Source organism: Neophocaena asiaeorientalis, unplaced genomic scaffold (genome assembly GCF_003031525.2).
Source record: "Neophocaena asiaeorientalis asiaeorientalis breed wild unplaced genomic scaffold, Neophocaena_asiaeorientalis_V1.1 scaffold45, whole genome shotgun sequence".
NCBI lineage: Eukaryota > Metazoa > Chordata > Mammalia > Artiodactyla > Phocoenidae > Neophocaena > Neophocaena asiaeorientalis.
In genome coordinates, this window is record NW_020174642.1 from 10,007,776 (window position 1) to 10,026,133 (window position 18,358).

The following is an 18,358-nucleotide window of genomic DNA, read 5'->3' on the forward strand; positions in this document are numbered from 1 at the left end:
GTGGTCGCCAGGGCTGCGCAGGGAACAGGACTCCAGGCAGCAGGCTGTGAGCAAGGCTGCCCACGCCGTCCCTGGCCAGACAACATCTGGAGCCCCTCAGTGGCCCTGCACGTCTGTCCCTTGGGACACAATGCCACATCCCAGGATGGCGCTGTGTACGTGTACATCTTGGCCTGCAGGGTAACGGCAGATGTGATTTTGTAGTGGCGTCTGTTGAACCACTGTCCATAGGACCACAGAACTCAGAACCAAAGATGAGAACGGCCCTTTGGAGGTCACCTAGTTCAATCTCGTCCTCTTCCAGAGGAGGAAGTGGGCAGAGATTGGCCCAGACTCTGTCACCAACGGCAGGGAGCATAGGTCGGGTCCGCGGAGACACCGGTTCCAGGGTCGGGGAGCTCAACCTCATCCTGCGTGTTTGTGCGTGTGTGTGAGCGTGCAAAGGTGTGTGTCTGTACGTACACATGCACATGTGAGCATCTGATTGTGCAAGCCTGCAAGTGTGAGTCTGTCTACACACACATGTGAGTTCACGGATACATTCACGTGTGCGTGCGTGATTGTGCATAGGTGAGTGTGTGAGTGTGTGTATGCCTATAAGTGTGAGTGTGTCTGCACACATCAGTGTGAGTGTGAGTGTCAATGAGTGTGTGTGTATCTTTAGGTTTAGCCCGGCACACTGCTGGCTTCCCCCAGTTCCCCAGTTCTTGGACACGGTGTAGGCAAGACGCTGGATTTTCTGCCCCAAAAGAGGGACCTGGGGGCTCTTTGCTGGATGGACCCGTGACCAGACACACCCAGACATGACGTCCTGAAGGGACATCCTTCTCCCCGCTGGTTAGAGTGGACGGTTATTTCTCCTCAAAGCATTTGCATGGAAAAGCCAAATGTGGAAAATCCCTGTGGCCGTCATGCAGAAAAAATACGCTGGAGGGAAACACCTCTCTGTGGATGAACTAGAAACAACCCGCACGCTTACCGTTTCTATGCCCGTAGGATATGAACGGGAGGGTGAGAGAGGACAGAGCTAGGAACAGGCTGCCAATTTTGAGGGTTTATTTTTTTAATTCATATGAGTTTCGATATAAAGAGAAAGCGTGATGTGACATTTTATGGACACTTTCCAAACAGCAGGAAGCGCCCAGCTGGTAAAACGTCTGGACTTTGCTCCCCTCTCTTGGAGCTGTGACCTGACAGGGAGTGGAGTGGACTGTGAAGGATGTGCGCTTCGGGGCTGAACCCCACTCATTGGCTGTGTGGCCCCTCAGACCCTCTGCTTCTTTATCTGTACAAAGGGGATAAGGGACCTACTTCGCAGGGTGTTTCTGAAGATGAGAAAAAATGGTGCATGCACAGGGCCAATTTTGAGCTTTAAAATATAACATTATCTTTGATTCCACCTTCATATTTTATAGAAGTGCTCATATGCTATAGTAGCAAAAGCTCTAAGAGATGACAGCATACTGTAATACAGATTCATTTCACATTTTAAATGTTCATATTTCCCTTAATTATAATACTTCTCCGATTTATTCTGTTAGAGCTAGTTAAATCTTATTTTTTTGAATATTGTATTATAGCTTTAACATGTTTTCTTTTCTTATTGACACTTTTTTTTTGAACCTCCTTTACAGCAGCAGAGTTTATGAGTCAATCCTGTAGTACTGGTTTTCTATAAAGGGTACTGTCTCCCAGGAGACTTGCATTAAGCCCCTTAGCTGCGTGATTATTTCCAGCTCCTTTTTTTGTCTTCTTGTCCTGGCATCTGTGATCTAGTCATTAACCAGGCAAATGCAGCAGTTAATCATCTCAGAAATTAATCTCCCGAGAATAAAAGACGTACTGATGTCCTTTGGGAGTTAGGCTAGAAGGGCCCTTCTGGCAGAACTGTTTTGTATTTTGAACACAAGGGAATTATCCTTCTGAAACATGTAGCCAAGATGGATCTTTGTTACCCCACTTGAAAGTTTTCTCAGTAGAACTAATGAGACCTTCATCTAATGTTAATAAAAAATTGTACCAAACAATGAAAGACAGCCCAACGGAGGAATAAGGACGTGTCATCAACTAGGAAGGGTTTTTTTTTTTTGCGGTACGCGATCCTCTCACTGTTGTGGCCTCTCCCGTTGCGGAGCACAGGCTCCGGACGCGCAGGCTCAGCGGCCATGGCTCACGGGCCCAGCCGCTCCGCGGCATGTGGGATCTTCCTGGACCGGGGCACGAACCCATGTCCCCTGCACCGGCAGGCGGACTCTCAACCACTGCGCCACCAGGGAAGCCCAACTAGGAAGTATTTGATACGAAATTTAAAAATCCAGTTCACACAACACATGATGGTTATGGAAATAAAACATAAATCAGCTGTCATTCTGTCATCCCTCACCGTGTTGTAGTCCTCTGGTCCTTTCTGGGTTGGGCCCAATTTTACAGAATCATAGAGTTGTTGTCTTTTGGGGACAGAACCGTATGAGGTGCTGTTCTGATTTCACATGATGAGGTGCCGTTTCCCCGCCGCTAAACGTCTTCATGGGGAGCACATCTGGGTGATGCTACATCCAGATGCTCTATAACAACTTACTCTCCCCTCCCCCACCAAAGGCTCACTTCCACGCTTTGCCGGTTTAAATTCTAGCAAGTAATAAACATCTGAGACTGCAGCTTCATGGCCCTCAGACCAAGCCTCGGGAAGGGATCACTGGGTCATAGGAACGTTTTTACGGCTTTTGATCTGTTTTGTCCAATTGTGTGAAGGATGCTTTTCTGAATCTGATGCACCACTTTGATTTGCTGGTGTTTTCTGCTGCCAGTTTGGGACGATAAGGTAAGAGAATACTTTGGACTTGATGGAGGGAGTCAGATTCGGGTCTGAAATGTGTTTTCTGCGTAACAACGAGATGGGACCCAGAGATGCAGCCTGGCAGTTGGGTACTCACCTTTCCTGAAAGATGCCATCTGCCTGGAGGGAGAATGGGCTGTGACATGCAGGTGCCCCGAGGGACACTGCTGCGGCAGTGGTGGGTGTTTACGAGCAGGCATAAGGGAACGCTCCCGGCGAGCACATCCTCTGAAGCCACTGCCACTGTCGGCGGCGCAGGGAAGGGAAGGGCCCTTTCTCTGGGTCCAGGTGGCCCAGGCCCCTTTGTGCTGCCGCTCGGGAGAGGCCAGAGCCACTGCCACTGCCCGACCATGCTCAGGACCCTTGTGCTGGCGCTGCTGTCTCTGGTCACCGCCGTGGGCCCGAGCCAGGCCAGTGGCTTCACAGGTGAGGTGTCCGGGCTCTGTGCGGGGATGGCGGAGGGGTGATGGGCTCCCTGGGAGTGGGCCCCTTGAAGACGGCAGCCCTGCCGAGAGCTGGGCAGGCAAAGATGCACCTGCTTTGAGAGGCAGGGTCATACTTTTTCATAACCACAAAAGAGGTGGTGGGAATGCTTCCGAATCACCTGGGGCTTGGTGGGATTCAAGTGTGGATTCTGAGTCAGTGGGTCTGGGAGGGGCCCGGAACTCTGCATTTCTGCCTGGGGTACAGATGTTACAGGCCCGCTGGCCACGCTGAGAGTAACACATTCCTGGAGAGTCAGAATCGAACCCTCTGGAACCACAGCCCGTTAGTCTTCAACTTACAGATAAGGAGAGGGAGACCCAGAGTGGCCAGGGCCACAAAGCCGGCCAAGGGCAAGGTTTCCACCAGGGCTACCCCTGCCTTTGACCCTGGCTCAGACCTCCTTTGCCCGCCAGAGAGCAGGGATCATGAAGTGGGGCTTCCCGCTCACCTTGGGCTCTGCCAGCCCCATTTCCTCAGCAAGTGGGGATGCAAGTGGCCCACGGGGACGTGAGGGACCAAGCACATGTCCAAGGCCCTCGAGAGACACGTGTCAGCTGCTAAAAACACGTTGGATTTCTGAAGCCCCAGATTTCAGAGAATTGAGATTGCAAACCTTTCACATCATTTTCCTATAGAAATCCATCTCATTCCGTCGGGAATTCAAACAGAGCCATTCTGTTTCTACCATCGACTTCAGTTCTGTACTAATTTAAACATTTTTCACCCATGGGCAGGATTCTGTGACTGTTTTTTTTCTAATGAATTGTGATTTTAAAAAAAACAACTTGATATTTCCTTTGGAATGACTGTCATGCAGACCATACAGCTCAGTGGCAGAACGAATGGGAATGTCTGGAAGCCAGAGGAGGCCTTAGGAGACGTTTCGTGTGCGGGAGGACCCCGGCAGGAGTGCTAGGCGGTCCGTCAGGGCTGCACGTCTGTTTGCTCCGGTACAGGCATGATTTCATTTAATTCTCCTACAGCCTTAGGCACAGCTATGATTCTACAAATGACAAGGCTGGGGCCCCGAGAGGGCATGAAACGTGCTTAGAAGCACACGGCTGGTATTAGTGAAGCTGGTGTGACTGCAGCTCTGACCCCAGAACCCACCAGAGCATTAAGATTTTCTACGTCTGGGATTAGAACCCAGGGCCCCTGCCTCCTGTGCTCCTGAAAGGATTTGTTGAGCTGCAGGATCTGCTAAGTGGTTTCTACTGCAAGCTCTGCCAAGAAGCCAGGCCTGGGGACGCCTCGGTGGCCTCTCACAGAATGTGAAAAACAAAACATGGAGATCCAAGTGCAGTTTCACTTGCAAGGAGGAGTGTGTGCGCGTACACGTGCGTGTTCTCGCGGACACATGCAAGGCGCCATCGCTCAACTAGTGACCACGTTTCACTGTGGCGTCTTCTCCAGCCCCTCATCCCGGTCACCTCTAAGCTCTGGCTTCGGAAGCTGCCTTCTCCTGCCCTACCCCACCCAGCCAAGGGCCTCTTACTCCCTCCCAAAGCTTCCTGGGACCCGCCCTTTGGTGAATACAGGTCGGGTCTACCCCCAGAGGCCCTGCCACCCCAGGGGAGGCCACCACGTGGCTTGGGAGTGGGCTTGCTCTGGGGCAGCGGGCTTCAGCACCCGATTCTGCCCAGAGTAAGGCTGCAGGCTCTCCCAGCAGCCTGGGCGTGAGGGCTGGCTTGGCCCCATTTCTTCCTGGGGGTCGCCGGCCCCCAAGTCTCGCTTTCTGCATGCTTGTGGGTGACCCTGAGGCCAAAGGTGGAACTCTTCAGGGGTGCTGTCCTGGGGGTGGGGATGAAGATGATTTCTCCTACCCCCTCTGAGTTTTGCCCCAGAAATCCACCTTCTCACTGAAGGGTTTACACTGCAACATGGAGCCCCTACCCAGCGGCTGTACAGTCTCCTAAAGCTTAGAGCTCAGAGCTTGAGTATCTGAAAACGTGAATTACATTCAAAGCATTCATTCACCCTTTACTGACAGCCCAGGAACGCGGCAAGTCCCACGCTGGCCGCAGACGCGGGAGGCACCCCACGGCCCTCCTGTCAGTTCCCTGGGGCTGTCTCAGCAAAGCCCCACAGACTGGGGGTTTAGTGGTAGAGATTTATTTCTTCACAGTCTGGAGGCCAGAGGTTCCAGGTCAAGGTGTTGGCAGGGTTGGCTCGTCCTGAGGCTGGGAGGAAGAATCTGTCCCCGACACGCCTCTCCGCAGCTTCTGATGGTTCCTGCCAATTTTAGTGACCCCTGGCTTGTAGATGCATCACCCTGATCTATGCCTTCGTCTCCTATTGCATCTCCCTGTGTGCATTCCTGTCTCTGTGTCCAAATTTTCCCTCTCATAAGGATGCCAGTCGTACTGGATCAGGGGCCACCCGACACCAATATCACCTCATCTTAACTAATTATGTCTGCAAAAACCCTTTTTCCGAGTACAGTCACATTCTGTGGTACTGGGGTTTAGAACTTCAACTTATGAATTTGGGGTGGGACATATTCCAGCCCTCACACGGTCCCTGCTCTATGAGGCAAAAGAGGCTCCCCGGGAAGATGGGACACCCCAGGACCTCAGTGGCAGGTGGTCCACGACACAGGGGTCTGAGGCTGATGAAGGTAGTAGGTGATATGGGGTCTCGAGAACCAAGTGACAATTCTGATAAAGGCCATGGACATCTGTGCCCAGGAACCAGGCTCCCGGTGAGAGACACCTAGGGCCTGAAAAGGCCAGCTGGATGTCCCACCTCGGGCACTGTGTCCTCACGCCCGCTGACCACAGCAACCGTCGGACTGAACTTTACCAGCTATGAACTTCTCACGTGTATTTGACTTGTGTGTTTATCTTTCATCTCATTCCAATAAAATGGTGTCACTGTCATCGTGCCCAGCACTTAGTGGGCCTTTACTATGTATTCCCTGAGGGAACCGCTGTGTATTCACGTCGCACGTGACAGCCCTTATTGCGGAGATACGAGGTGTGCGCAGGGCTCTCCAGCCCGCAGAGTCAGAGAACACGCAGCAGAGCCCAGGACAAGGGCCCCAGAAGCTTGGTTTCTCTGTGTCCCCTTATGTGTACCGTCAGACCCCTGGGTGCGGGGAGCCGGGGTCGGGCTGGGGTAGCATCTCCTGCTCTGTGGGGGAGGATTGCTCAGCCAGCAGGTGTCATGCTGCATCCCTTGAGTCTATGCTACTGCATCGCCTTCTCGGATACGGGCCGGTGGGCGGATCCCAAGGGGTCCTCCGTGTGCGGGCGTCTTGTTTCACCTGCTCTTGCAGAAGCAGAGGACTTGCAGAGAACCCCTCAGATTGGTTTGATTCTGGAATTTTCTCCTCTTGTTTCTCCACCCTCCTCCCTCCCTCGTAGAAAAAGGCCTCTCCCTGCTGAGCTACCAGCTGTGCAACTACAGTGTGAGCCAGCATGTCCAGAGCGTGGAGGCAGTGCACACATCCCGCCTGACCTACGTTCCCTGCGGCTGGTGGGTCCCCTGGCGGCGCTGCCCCAAGACCATCTACCGGACCCAGTACCTGGTGGTGGAGGTTCCTAAGCGGAGGAACGTGACCGACTGCTGCGAAGGCTATGAGCAGCTGGGCCTCTACTGCGTCCTGCGTGAGTCCTGCCCCGTCTTGGGATAGTCACTGTTCACGCCCCCTGGCCCTGAACTGACTAGAACACTGGTCCTCAGCCTCAGGTGTGCATCGGGGCCATTCATAGGGCCAGTCTAAGCACCGGTCACTGGCCTCACCCCGGATTTCAGGCCCAGGGGGGCAGGGGTGAAGCACAAGTTCCCAGGTGATGGTGATGCTACCAGCCCGAGACCCACTCTGGGAGCCTCTGTTTTGGGTGGTGGCTCCCAGACCTGGCTGCACACCGAAGTCCCCGGGGCAGCTTTAATAACGATGACGACTGGGTCCCCCTTCAGACACTCTGACGGATTCAGTCTGGGGCGTAGCTTGGGGGCCCTGGGATATTTCTTAAAGCTCCCCCAGCCATTTTAACAGGCAGCTGAGTTTGAGAACCAGCATTGCGATCTCTTCTGTAATGGCAACCAGCCTTGTCATTCTAAAGGCTGTGAGACCCTAGTCTGAGCCCCAATCTGTGAAAGAGATGGAAAGGGTCCCCTTACTGTCCAGAGGCTCCCAAGGCCTCTTACTCCCTCTGCGTGGTTCAAAAGACGCTTGGGGCGGCGACCAGCCATGCTGAGGCTGTCCCAGGCTCGTCTGAGGCCGGGCGGACGGGGCTGTGTGGCGTTCAGGGCTCAGCCTCTCGACACGGAGGGAACTTTCCAGAAGGCCTCTTCCGGGGGCAAGGGTGCAGGCGTGTGCTTGTGTGAATACGTTGGGGGGGTGTGTGTGTGGTGATCGTTTGAATCAGTTTCAGAGCTGAGATGAGTTTCTGAACAGGCAGGAGGCCTGCCTACACCCACCCCCGTGGTGGAGGGGAAGTGGGAAGGGTGGCAATAGGGCACCCTGAGACGTGAGGCTGCCTCCTCCGAAATGCGGAAAGCACCAGCTCGCAGGGTGTGGGAGCGGCTCCCGTGACACGTGACCCGTCCATCCCCGGGGTCCCAGGCAGCAGGACAGCCGCAGGCTAGGGCGTGGACATGGCACACCAGGGGTGCCAGCCCTCCAGCCTTAGGGGCTATCAGATGTAGAGTCTTGGGTCCCTCAGACCCTGCAGACGGGCTGGACCTGCAGTTATCCTGAGTGCATCTCCCTCAGCCTCCAAAGCCCGCAGAGGACGGGGTGGCTGACATGTGCACTCATGCAGCTCAGAGGGCCAGGCCCCGAGATGACCGGACCGCTCAGGGTTGAGCAGGTCACAGGAACACACCTCTTCTGGGAGTGTTAAAACGACACCATGGCCACCAGTGCTGCCACCACCAATAAAAACCAGGAAGGGCCAGCTGGCCTCAGGTCTGCGGCTGGGTGCCTGTTGTGTATCCCGCTGGTTCCCTGAAGGGACACTTGCAGGGGCGGTGCTGGGTCTGAGGAGTCCCTTCCCATGGTGACCACGGCCCTCTGTCTGCCGTCCCTGCCTCCAAGGGCCCCATGCACAGCGGGAGCTGCCCCTGCCCTGGGAGCACGCTCTTCTGGGGTTGGGGGTCCCGGGTCGGGGAGGCCTCAGCCGGGGCACACGGCACTTGGTTTGGAGCATCAGATCCTGGTAGAAGGAGGGGGCCACCCTAGCCCACCCGCCTTCCCCTGCAGAGGCCACACTCTCCCCACCTGCTGTCGGTCTGTCGTGGGGCTGGTGAGGTCACAGGTTCAGAGGGCCAGAGGGGCCCCCAGGAGAGGCTGAGCCCCCCAGCCCCGTCCAGCCCGAGCGGTCACCTTTCTGTGAGGCCTGCTGCCCTCCCCCCAGGAGAAAAGGCGGGAGGCACCAGCTTTCTGGGAAGCAGGGACACAAGCTCATCTTGCTTCCCAGCGAACCAGCCTCCCGTGGGACTCAGCCCCACTTTTAAAGTGTTAGCGCCTTTAAATAGGGGCTCGCCAGGCAGGAGAGGCCCAGAACATTCTAGCTAGAGTCCCGTGGGCAGATCAGCTCTGGGGAAGCGCAGGTCACTGAATTGGGGTGGGGTGGGGTCCACAGTCCCCCCCGTGCCTTGGAAGGGTCACTCTGGAAGCAGCGTGGAGAGGACGCAGGCAGGATCCCAGAAGGAAGGAGAAGAGAGAGGAAAAGGGGCCTGTAAAAGCCAGTGGGAGAGTCCTGGTTGCTACGGGACGGGAGCAGATGGGGACTCAGACCTGGGGAGGCGGGTGACTCGAACCCCTGTCGGATTTAGCTGGTGACGTTTGAGGAAGGGGCTGTGGCGCGCATGGGAGGGGCACAGTGAGGAGGAACGTCCAGGCACACGGCCCACCGGACACCTGCTCGGGCAGGTCCCGGCTTGCTGCCTGGGCCCCGCTTGACACTGCAGCTGCTGCGGGGCTGCCCTGTGACCACCGGGGAGGGCATGGGGGGCTGCAGCACTTGTTCCTGCAGCTTGGGAGGCCCCCAGTGAGCCTCGGTCTCCCCCCACCTCCGAGCTCAGGGATACCACGTGGGCAGCTAGAAAGTGCCTGGTGGGAAGTATTTACACCACGGGCACCAGCAGCTCAGCTTTCTCCACACCTGCCTGGCTCCTCGGATCAAAGCTGGTGCAGAGGTGCCTCACGACGGCTTGGCTCTCTGGAACCAGAAGTGAGAGGTCCCTGTAAGTGATGCGCTGAGACCCACGGGTTGATTGGCACAGAGGAGCCTGGGGCCACAGCCCGGATGTGGCAGCCTGGGCACCTGGGGCGGAGAGGCAGGCAGAAGGCACTCGCCTCCGGGCCGCCCGGGGCTGGGGTTTCTTATGTCTCAGCAACCTCAGCTCAGCGGTCTCATCCCCGGCAGCAGTGAAACCTCAGCTTTCCTTTCTTCTCTCTCTTCCCACTCAACAGTCAAGAACCCAAAAAAGGGAAGAGCGTTACGTGAGAAGAGAACACGTGGTTTTTTTTTTTTTCAGTCTCAATGCCTTTTTCAACTTCTTTAAGTCCCACATTTGGAAGGCCATGATATAAGTCATATACGATCTTAGTTGTGGGAAGGCCATGATATAAGTCATATACGATCTTAGTTGTGGGAAGGCCATGATATAAGTCATATACGATCTTAGTTAAGTGTATTTTTACAGTACAAAAACGAATACACAAGCAACGTAGAAAATCTGGAAACAAAGAAAAGGGAAATTGCCCGTAAGTCTGCCCTCCGCCTGCCCCCCGGAACAACCCCCCTCCCGCAACAATGACCACTGTTAACATTTTCTTCTAGTTTCCTTCAGGGAAGACCTTTCACAGAAGGGCGGTCACCCTGCTGGAGATGTTTTGCAGCACACTTGTACCCCTTGGCAATTTATCTGGAACCTCTTCCGAGTCCATAAATCGTGTTCTCCAGCGTGATTTAAAGCCCACAAGGCACCACTTCACACGGATGGGTCAGCGCTAAGCAATCTGCTACCACTTAGCGTCTAGTGGTTTCCAATTTCTGGTTCTTATAAACAACGCTGCGATGAGTGTCATCTGGTGCAAACACTGCTGCACAAAAGTTGGAATATTTAGTCAGGATGGATTCCTCGGAGCAGAAATGAGCATCTCAGTGGGCACTCACCACCTGCAGCGACACCCCAGTTCCCGCACGGCCCGTCTCCTCCGCACGCCCTTCTGCACGGCAAGCCCAGGACCCCGCTGGACCCGGAGCCTACCCCAAACTTCCCTTCTCCCAGGCTGATGGCCAGGGCCCCTTTGAGGAAAGAGAATTCCGAGGAAGGATTATTATCTGATTATTCCAGAGCGGATCCGATTCCCCAGCCCTAGAGAGTCCTGGGCTGTGGCTCAGACAGAAGTCTCCGCCTTATCTCATGAACCGTGACTCACCTGGGGTTGCCAGGCGCTGGGCAGTCCTGGGTCATTGTTTGTGTCGAGTTAGGGAAGGAGAGGAGGATTTTTGACTTTCTACCAAGTTGGAGCCATTTACTGTTCTCTCTGGCTCTCCGTAAGCCGGCCAGCCCTGAGGGATGGCGGGGGTTTCCCAGCAGCCTCCATATTAAGACGAACTTTAACTGGAAAGCACTTCTGTTGTGATCAGGTCACTGTTTTTGGAAGCCCGTTTCTCCTGGTGGCTATTTTCCTTTCATTTAGATAAACCTCTTGGTTTAGAATAGTTTTGAATTTCCAGACAAAGATTTGCAAAGACAGTAGAGAGAGTCCCCCTTCACCCCTCTCCCAGGGTCCCTAATGTTAGCTCTTACATTACCAGGGAGCATTTTCCCCAATAAGGACCGACGTGGGTGCATTACTGCTTAATTCTACTCCACACTTTACTTGGATTCCCCTTTTTTCCCCCTAATGTCATTTTTCAGTCCCAGGAGCCCATGATACATTTAATCTCATGTTTCTTAACCGCCAGGCAGGAGAGGCCCAGAACATTCTAGCTAGAGTCCCGTGGGCAGAGGGACTGCCAACCGAGGCGGCTCGTTTTCACGATGGGAGAGAAAGCAACGTGCTCCCGATCCTTGGTGGGTGGCCCTCCAGGGGTCTCAACATTTCCATCCCAGCAGAGCCTCTCTCAGACTGCACCAAAGCTGTCCCTGCATGGCCGCTCCTCCAGGACGTCGGACATCGGAATAGCCACCGGGGCAGCTAGGAAGTGAGGAGGCGGCCGAGGACAGCGTGGAGAGGAGAACGCTCTTGACAGTGACCGCCAAGCCCAGGCTCAGCTTCCGCGAGGAGAGAGCTGACGGGGACCCTGCGTGCATTTCAGCACCTCTGTCTTCTCTTCTCCTCCTTGGCCAGTGCAGCTGCCTTGGTGATGTGTTCCCAGCAGGAGGGGCCGCCACCTCTTTCTGGCTGTGGAGCATCCCGCAGAGACTCTGGAGAGCCCCAGAGGACCACCCTTAGGACCCTGGCCCCTCGGCTCTTCCTTTCCACCTGGCGACCCCACGCATCCTCCCGGGGGGCTGGCCCTCCCCAGCTCTGAGGACGTGTTTCCAGAGCACGGCTGTCACGCCTTCGCTGACTGTCCTGGAGTTTGGGGAGCCCAGAGTGGCACTTCTAAATGTCACGTAGGGCACAGAGCTTTACGTGGATCTGGGCAGGAGGCAGATGGGTTTGAGTGACACCCAGTCGGGCCTGGAGCCCTCATCCCCGGGTGGGTGGGCGGAGTTCACACAGGCCCTTCCTCGGACGCCGGTGTTGGGGTCTTGCCTTCCTTGTGCTCCCTCCCTGCCGCCCTCAGCCCCCGGACGCTCACGGCTGCCCAGCTTCCTGCATCCCATGCTTCCCTGAGCTCCATCCACTGCTGGGCCTGCACAGACCAGGCAGGGGGGTCAGCCCTGCCGCCCCTGACGCCCAGCCACCGAGTGAGCATCCGGCAGCATCAGCTGGCGCCCTGGCCACCTCCCTGCAGAGAGCAGCATGCCCGCTTCCCCCGGGTTCCCGTTCTTCTCTCCCTCTCCTGTGCTTTCCTGTCCCCTGAGTGTCAGCACCCTGGCTCCCAGCACCCTGGCTCCCGGCTAGTACCCTAGGAGCCCCCGGATTCTCAGAAAGTTCCTGCTTTTATCAGGTCTCTGAAAGCTCTTTGCTTTAGAAGCCCATGCCTCCGCCAGCCCTCACCACACCTGGCTGCACATCCCCCGTCGTCTTTGCCTCCTGCAGGCTCCCGTCTGCACATCTGCACCGTCTGCCCCGAGCTGCGTCCCTCTGAGCACGTTGTGAGTGCTGGCCCTGGAGGTGTGCAGCCCACAGCCCCACTGATTGACCTCAGCGGATCTCCCGGGCATTGACCAGGGGAGGAGACAGGGCCTCGCTGCCCCCCATCTCCATGTGTGCCTCCAGAAAGCGTGCCACACTTCACATCCGTACGGCCAAATCCTGGCTCCACCCAAGGCCACTCTTCCTGCAGCTTCTCCCGGAAATGGTGCCAAGTGGCTGCCCAGGCCCGAAGCCTTGGATCCATCTTGAAGCTTCTCTTTCTTTTACACCCTGTCCTGTCTGTCAGCACGTCCTGCAGGCACTTCCAGCTACAGACACTCAGGATCTGAGGCTTCCCGCTTGTTTCCACCCATCACCCTGGTCCAGCCTCCACCAGCTCTCGCCTGGACCATCACAATAGGCTCTCGACAGGCGCGGCTGCCAGAGCACAGCAGGGATTAGCAAGTCAGGCCGCCCTCAGGGAAGCTGTGGACGCAGGACAGGGAAGGGAAGGGGCAGAGGCAGGGGACGATTTCACGGCATTGGCCACGGGGTCGGAAGGTGGTTTGTAAAACCCCAGGTACCTGGGGCTTTGCATACGGGGTGCGGCAGCTCCAGCCCCCGAGGGCCACCTGAGGGTCCTAGGAGGTGGGGACGCAGAGCTTGGCAGAGCGGTGTGACAGTCTGGGCAGGGCACCACAGTGTCCCCTTCACCACGGACCTGCCCCAAACCCCCAGGGCACCCACCTCAACACCGCGGGGGTCTTTCCGTGGCCCAGCCCACCTGCTCACCCACCGCGCCCTCACCAGCCCTGGGGACCTCCTTCTCACCTTTGGGGGGCCCAGCGCATTCCCACTTCCTGGGCCTCAAGCTACAGGCTGTCCCCCCAGTGCCCCGGCCCCTGCAGAGACCCCTGTTCAGGGTGGCCTTCCCTGCCTACCTGCCCCTGGGCCCTGCTTCTTCCCCGCAGCTCTCATTCACCTGAGCTTTTGCAGGCCTATTGGCATATTGGCCTCTGTCCAACATCTAAGTGTCCTGAGGCAGGGACTTTGCCTCGGGCCCACTGCTGGGTCCCGGGTACCTTGCTTTGTGTCTGGCACATAGTAGGTGCTCAATAAATATTCAATGAGTGAGTGAGTGAGCTGTCAGGACACAGAGCAGCAAGGGGGCCTCTACGGGCGTGGTAGAGAGCCCTGTACACGGACTCCTGAGGCCTAGAGGAACAGGTCACCCGGGCCCCCAGCTTCCTGGGACAAGCTGCCCTCCTCCCAGGAAAGATGGTCAGGCTACGTTAGAGTCGGAGCAAACGGCCTCGATGGCTGCTCTGCAGGACAGGGCGAGGCCCTGCCCAGGCCTGGCGGTGGTGGCCCTTGAGTGGGCTGCTCTGTGCGCCTCGGAACCGCAGACAGATTCCAGTGCCAGGAGGCATCCAGCCACAGCGCCACGCAGGCCATCCGGGATTCTACAGCCAATAGCACTAATGGCTGCTCGCTTGTCCCCCAGCCCTGAATCGGTCTGAGGAGTTCGCATCCAGACCCGGCATCTGCCCGGTGGTGATGCCAGAAGCATCTACCTCGCCATGCACCCTGGATGCGGACTGTCCTGGTCTTCAGAAGTGCTGCCCTTCGTCGGGGGGCCCCCGCTGCTCGGCCCCTGCCCCCCAAGGTAGGGCTGAGGCCTGATCTGGGAGAAGGTTGGGGGAGGAGTGAGTTTCTGGTAGCAGCAGCCCGGGTTTTATGGGGAGCCTGCAGCCTGTGCACGGGCCCATCTCACTCATAAAATCCAGCCACTGACCCCTCAGGGGGAGAAGTGTGCTCACAGCTGCCCTGAGGGGGTTAGACGTTCCTGGAAAAGCAGGGACCCCAGTTTCCCAAGATTGCCTGGGGAGGCCCTCAGAGCTCCCGGTGAGCTTGCTGGGAGCTGAGCTGTGTCAGAGCTGGGAGGTTTAGGACTGTCTGCTTGTGCAGCCCCACGGGGACCCGGAATCCTTCCCAGGCCCCCGTCTGGCAAGTCAGTGCAGGCCCCCAGGAGAAGAGGTGGTCAAGGTTCAGAGCCAGGGAAACACATATAAACTGTATATATATATAAAACGTACAATATACAATATATTATAAAACATGAAGTATTCGTATAATATATATCTTACTAGCATAGTATAAAGTAATAGTATACGTAACGTAAATATTATGTTACATGTAATATATAATGATGCTATTATACCGTATACATTATAGTAGATATGTTATAAGTGATATACATCGTGTTATCTAACATACCTTGTGTACAATAGTGCATTCTACGGTATAAATAGGACCATATATAACATAAGAGAAGCGGGGGCAGGGGGTCGGAAGCGTGCCACCCCATTCCCCAGGGGCCTCCTGTGGCCCCAGCCTGTCCTGGGCCTGAGGCTCATCCCTGTGCCCTCGGGCAGCTCCAGAGAGGAAGCTGGCGAGTTTCTGGTACAACGTGACCGTCCTGGTGAAGATGGACTTCACGGAGCTCCAGCAGGCGGACCCCAGGCTGCTGGATCACATGAGGCTCCTGCACTCCATGGTAGGTGTCGGGGTGTCGGGAGGGGTTCCACAAGAGACCCCAACTGACTGACTCTGAACCAAATGTGGATTCTTACTTAAAAATAGCTTGGGGCTTCCCCGGTGGCGCAGTGGTTGAGAGTCCGTCTGCCGATGCAGGGGACACGGGTTCGTGCCCCGGTCCGGGAAGATCCCACGTGCCGTGGAGCGGCTGGGCCCGTGAGCCATGGCTGCTGCGCCTGCGCGTCCGGAGCCTGTGCTCCGCAACGGGAGAGGCCACAACAGTGAGAGGCCCGCGTACCGCTAAAAAAAAAAAAAAACCGCTTGAAAGAGATTCGATTTTTGTGCAATGAAATGCCCTCTCGGAAGGGTGCAGTTTGGTGTGTTTTGAGGTACGTGGCGTGCAAGCCCTACCCTGTCACGACGTGAAACAGGCAACTTCTCCTCTTTTCAGGGTCTGTTGCTTAAGGCCCGGGTGCAGCCTTCCCAGGCCCCAGAGCTGTGCCCTTGAGCACCTCTCTCACGCATCCCCGAGTTCTAGCTCCCGCTTTAGGGAAGTCCCAGGAGTTCTGGAAGGTGCTGAGATGGGGACCTGTAGACTGGGCTCCTCTGTCTTGGCACTGCCGATGTTTGGGGCTGCATGGCTCTGTCATGGGGCTGCCTGTCCCCACAGGGTTTCGCAGCAGGCCTGGCTCTACACAAAAGAGGCCAGAAACGTGCCCGGCTGTGACAACCAAAACTGTCTCTAGATGTGGCCACAGGCCCCCTGAGGGGCAAGGCCCGCACCCCACCCCCGGGAGGGAGCCCCAGCCTAGACACAGCTCACGCTCGCTGACGCCTCGTCAGCGCCTTGCAACCAGCAGGACGTCTTCACGTTCTGGGAGTCGCCCCACCCCCGCCCAGGTCCTGGGAGCCCATCTGGGGGCAGGCACTGCTCACCAGCACCTGATGGTGCCTGCCCAGGGTGGTGGTCTGACCTCAGGACCCACTTCCCAGGTGAATGCCCTGCAGCCAGCCCACGCTGGGAAGGGCCCTGCATTTGTATAATGCTCTGCTGTTGCCTCTCGAAATGCTTAATAATTTTTGAACAAGGGGCTGCACATTTCCTTCCGCACTGGACCCCTCACACTGTGTGGCTGGTCCTTCCTGACTGTCAGGTCCCGTAGATGTGGCCCCTGGGTCATGAAATCAGACCAGAGTTGGCTGGGGTGAGCCCAAAACAGATGGCACACACCCTCACCTTGCTCTGGGCTGTCCAGTAAAACCGCTTGAGAGGTACTCCCAAATGTCACCTTGACCCAGAAGCCTCTTTAACTGTCCCAGCTAGAAGAGATTTTTGTCCTTTCTTAGCCGGGGATGCCTAGTTGGCCAGTAAGAACATGGCTCTGGAGCCAGACGGCATGGATTCAAATCCCAGTACTGTCACTCATCAGCTGTGTGACCTTGCTCAAGTTACTTAACCTCTCTGTGCCTTAGATACCTACTCCGTTAAACAGGAATAATCATAATCCTACATGAGACAGTGGCTGTGAGGTTTAGACAGTACGTTAAAAAGCTTAAAGCGATGCTGATCCATGTAGGTTCTGAGCTGCTGTGATTGTTGGTTTTTGAATGTTATTGTTCTCGTCACCCTCTGCCTCTTCATGTGGGAAGGTTTCGTTCCTCCCCTCAGGAGAGCCTGTCCACATGGGCTCCTGACTGCAGCAGGGACTGGGCGCCCTAACTAAGGGGTTTGCGCGAGGCCAGTGTTGACTTCCTGATCTGCCTCCCCCTGTGAAGTGTTTCAAGTCTGCTGAGGAGGGCGCGGGCTCCAGGGTCCCCAAAACACCTTTCTGGTTTCCAGGGGAGACTTGTGGGTTTGTTGGCAAAGCCTGCTTCGGTGATGCCCTTCTGCCTGGTAGTCACGCTGTTTGCCTGTCTTCCCAAGGCAAATATCAATGCTACCTTGAGATTTCGGGATATTAGACTGGAACAAAAAGAATTCATATGAAATGAGAAAAGGGATCATTCAATTTCAGAAAATATCAGATGTGGTTTGACGTCCAGTTCCCTAATTCCAGACCTGATTCTCTGTTGTCAGCTGCAAGGGCAGGGACCGGTGGGGGGACCCTGGTAGACCGGTGTCTCTTCCACACAGCAGAGGTCCGCTCCAGGCGTCTCCTTAGCTTCTCCCTGTGTCCTCACATTGTTTCCTCTGCCAGTGTCTGTCTGTGTCCAAACGTCTTCTTTGTGGAAGGACACCAGTCATCTTGGACCAAGGCCCACCCTAATGAGCTCATCTTAACTAACTACATCTGCAATGGCCCTATCTCCAAATAAGGTCACATTCTGAGGTTCTGGGAGATTAGGACTCCAACATGGGGATTTTTTTTTGGGAGGGGGACACAATTCAACCCCAAAGTATTTATAATCTGGTTTGCGGGACTTTATTGGAATGACAACAGAAACAAAAATATTGGAGAGAGTTTTTTGCTGCACAAGAGAACGGTGTGTGTGGGGTGTGTGTGTGTGTGTGTGTGTGTGTGTTTTGTGTAGGTGTGTGTTTGCAGTTAATTTTAACGTCCCTAGGCCTCCGTCTCCCTGTCTGTCCGATGGGCGCGTCCTTCCACCGCCTGATGCTCTGACTCTGGTTTCACAGGTCACCAGTGCCCTGCAGCCACTGGACACCGCTGTCCACCACTTGCACTCGGCCGGGGGGGACACCTCGATCACGGTGTCCCGGTTGCTGCTGGGTCTGCCGCAGCCGGAGCCTGTGGCCCGCATCTCCGCGGTGCTGGACGGCGTGGTGAAACGCATCTATGAAGTGATTGACATCCGGGTGCAAGGTGCGGCTTCCCTTTGTTGTCCCCTTGGGGGCGGGGGCCGCCGGAGTGGGAGAATCCTCCAGTAGGTGAGGGGCGGTCAGACCCACCGTTAGCTCATCCCAGCCCGGAGTTTAAACTCCAAGTTCCGAAGCCGAGATTTTGAGAACTCGTTCTGTGCTAGCATCCCCTTCCCCTTCCCTCCTTCCGGCCTCCTCCTAAGCCTCTCACGTCCAGTTTCTCCTTCCATCCAGGTGGAGGCTGGAGAACAAATCCTAGAACAGCACACAAATAACCCATTTGCTCAGTTCTGGGGTTCCCAAATTTCCTTGTGGGCTCTTTCCCACCCTCGCTAAGGACATCCTTACATCTCGAAGGCTCTTAAAGCAGAGTTGGCACAAATCTGAGTTTGGTGCAGCAGATAGATGTGTTTCTGGAAGAAATTACCTGGCTTTTCTTTTTTTTTTTTTTTTTTTTTTTCCATGTCAG

General features: G+C 55.8%; 1 protein-coding gene across 1 annotated transcript in view; it reads left to right on the forward strand.

The window, feature by feature from the left end:
* The first annotated feature begins 3,186 nt into the window (after positions 1–3,186).
* The window catches only part of UMODL1 (uromodulin like 1), a 61,438-nt gene continuing 46,266 nt past the window's right edge, over positions 3,187–18,358 (forward strand). Inside the window, exons 1-5 of the mRNA XM_024758408.1 lie at positions 3,187–3,262; positions 6,688–6,930; positions 14,038–14,199; positions 14,969–15,090; positions 17,707–17,893. Coding sequence (XP_024614176.1) covers positions 3,187–3,262; positions 6,688–6,930; positions 14,038–14,199; positions 14,969–15,090; positions 17,707–17,893 — 790 coding nt within the window. The remainder of the gene's footprint in view (positions 3,263–6,687; positions 6,931–14,037; positions 14,200–14,968; positions 15,091–17,706; positions 17,894–18,358) is intronic.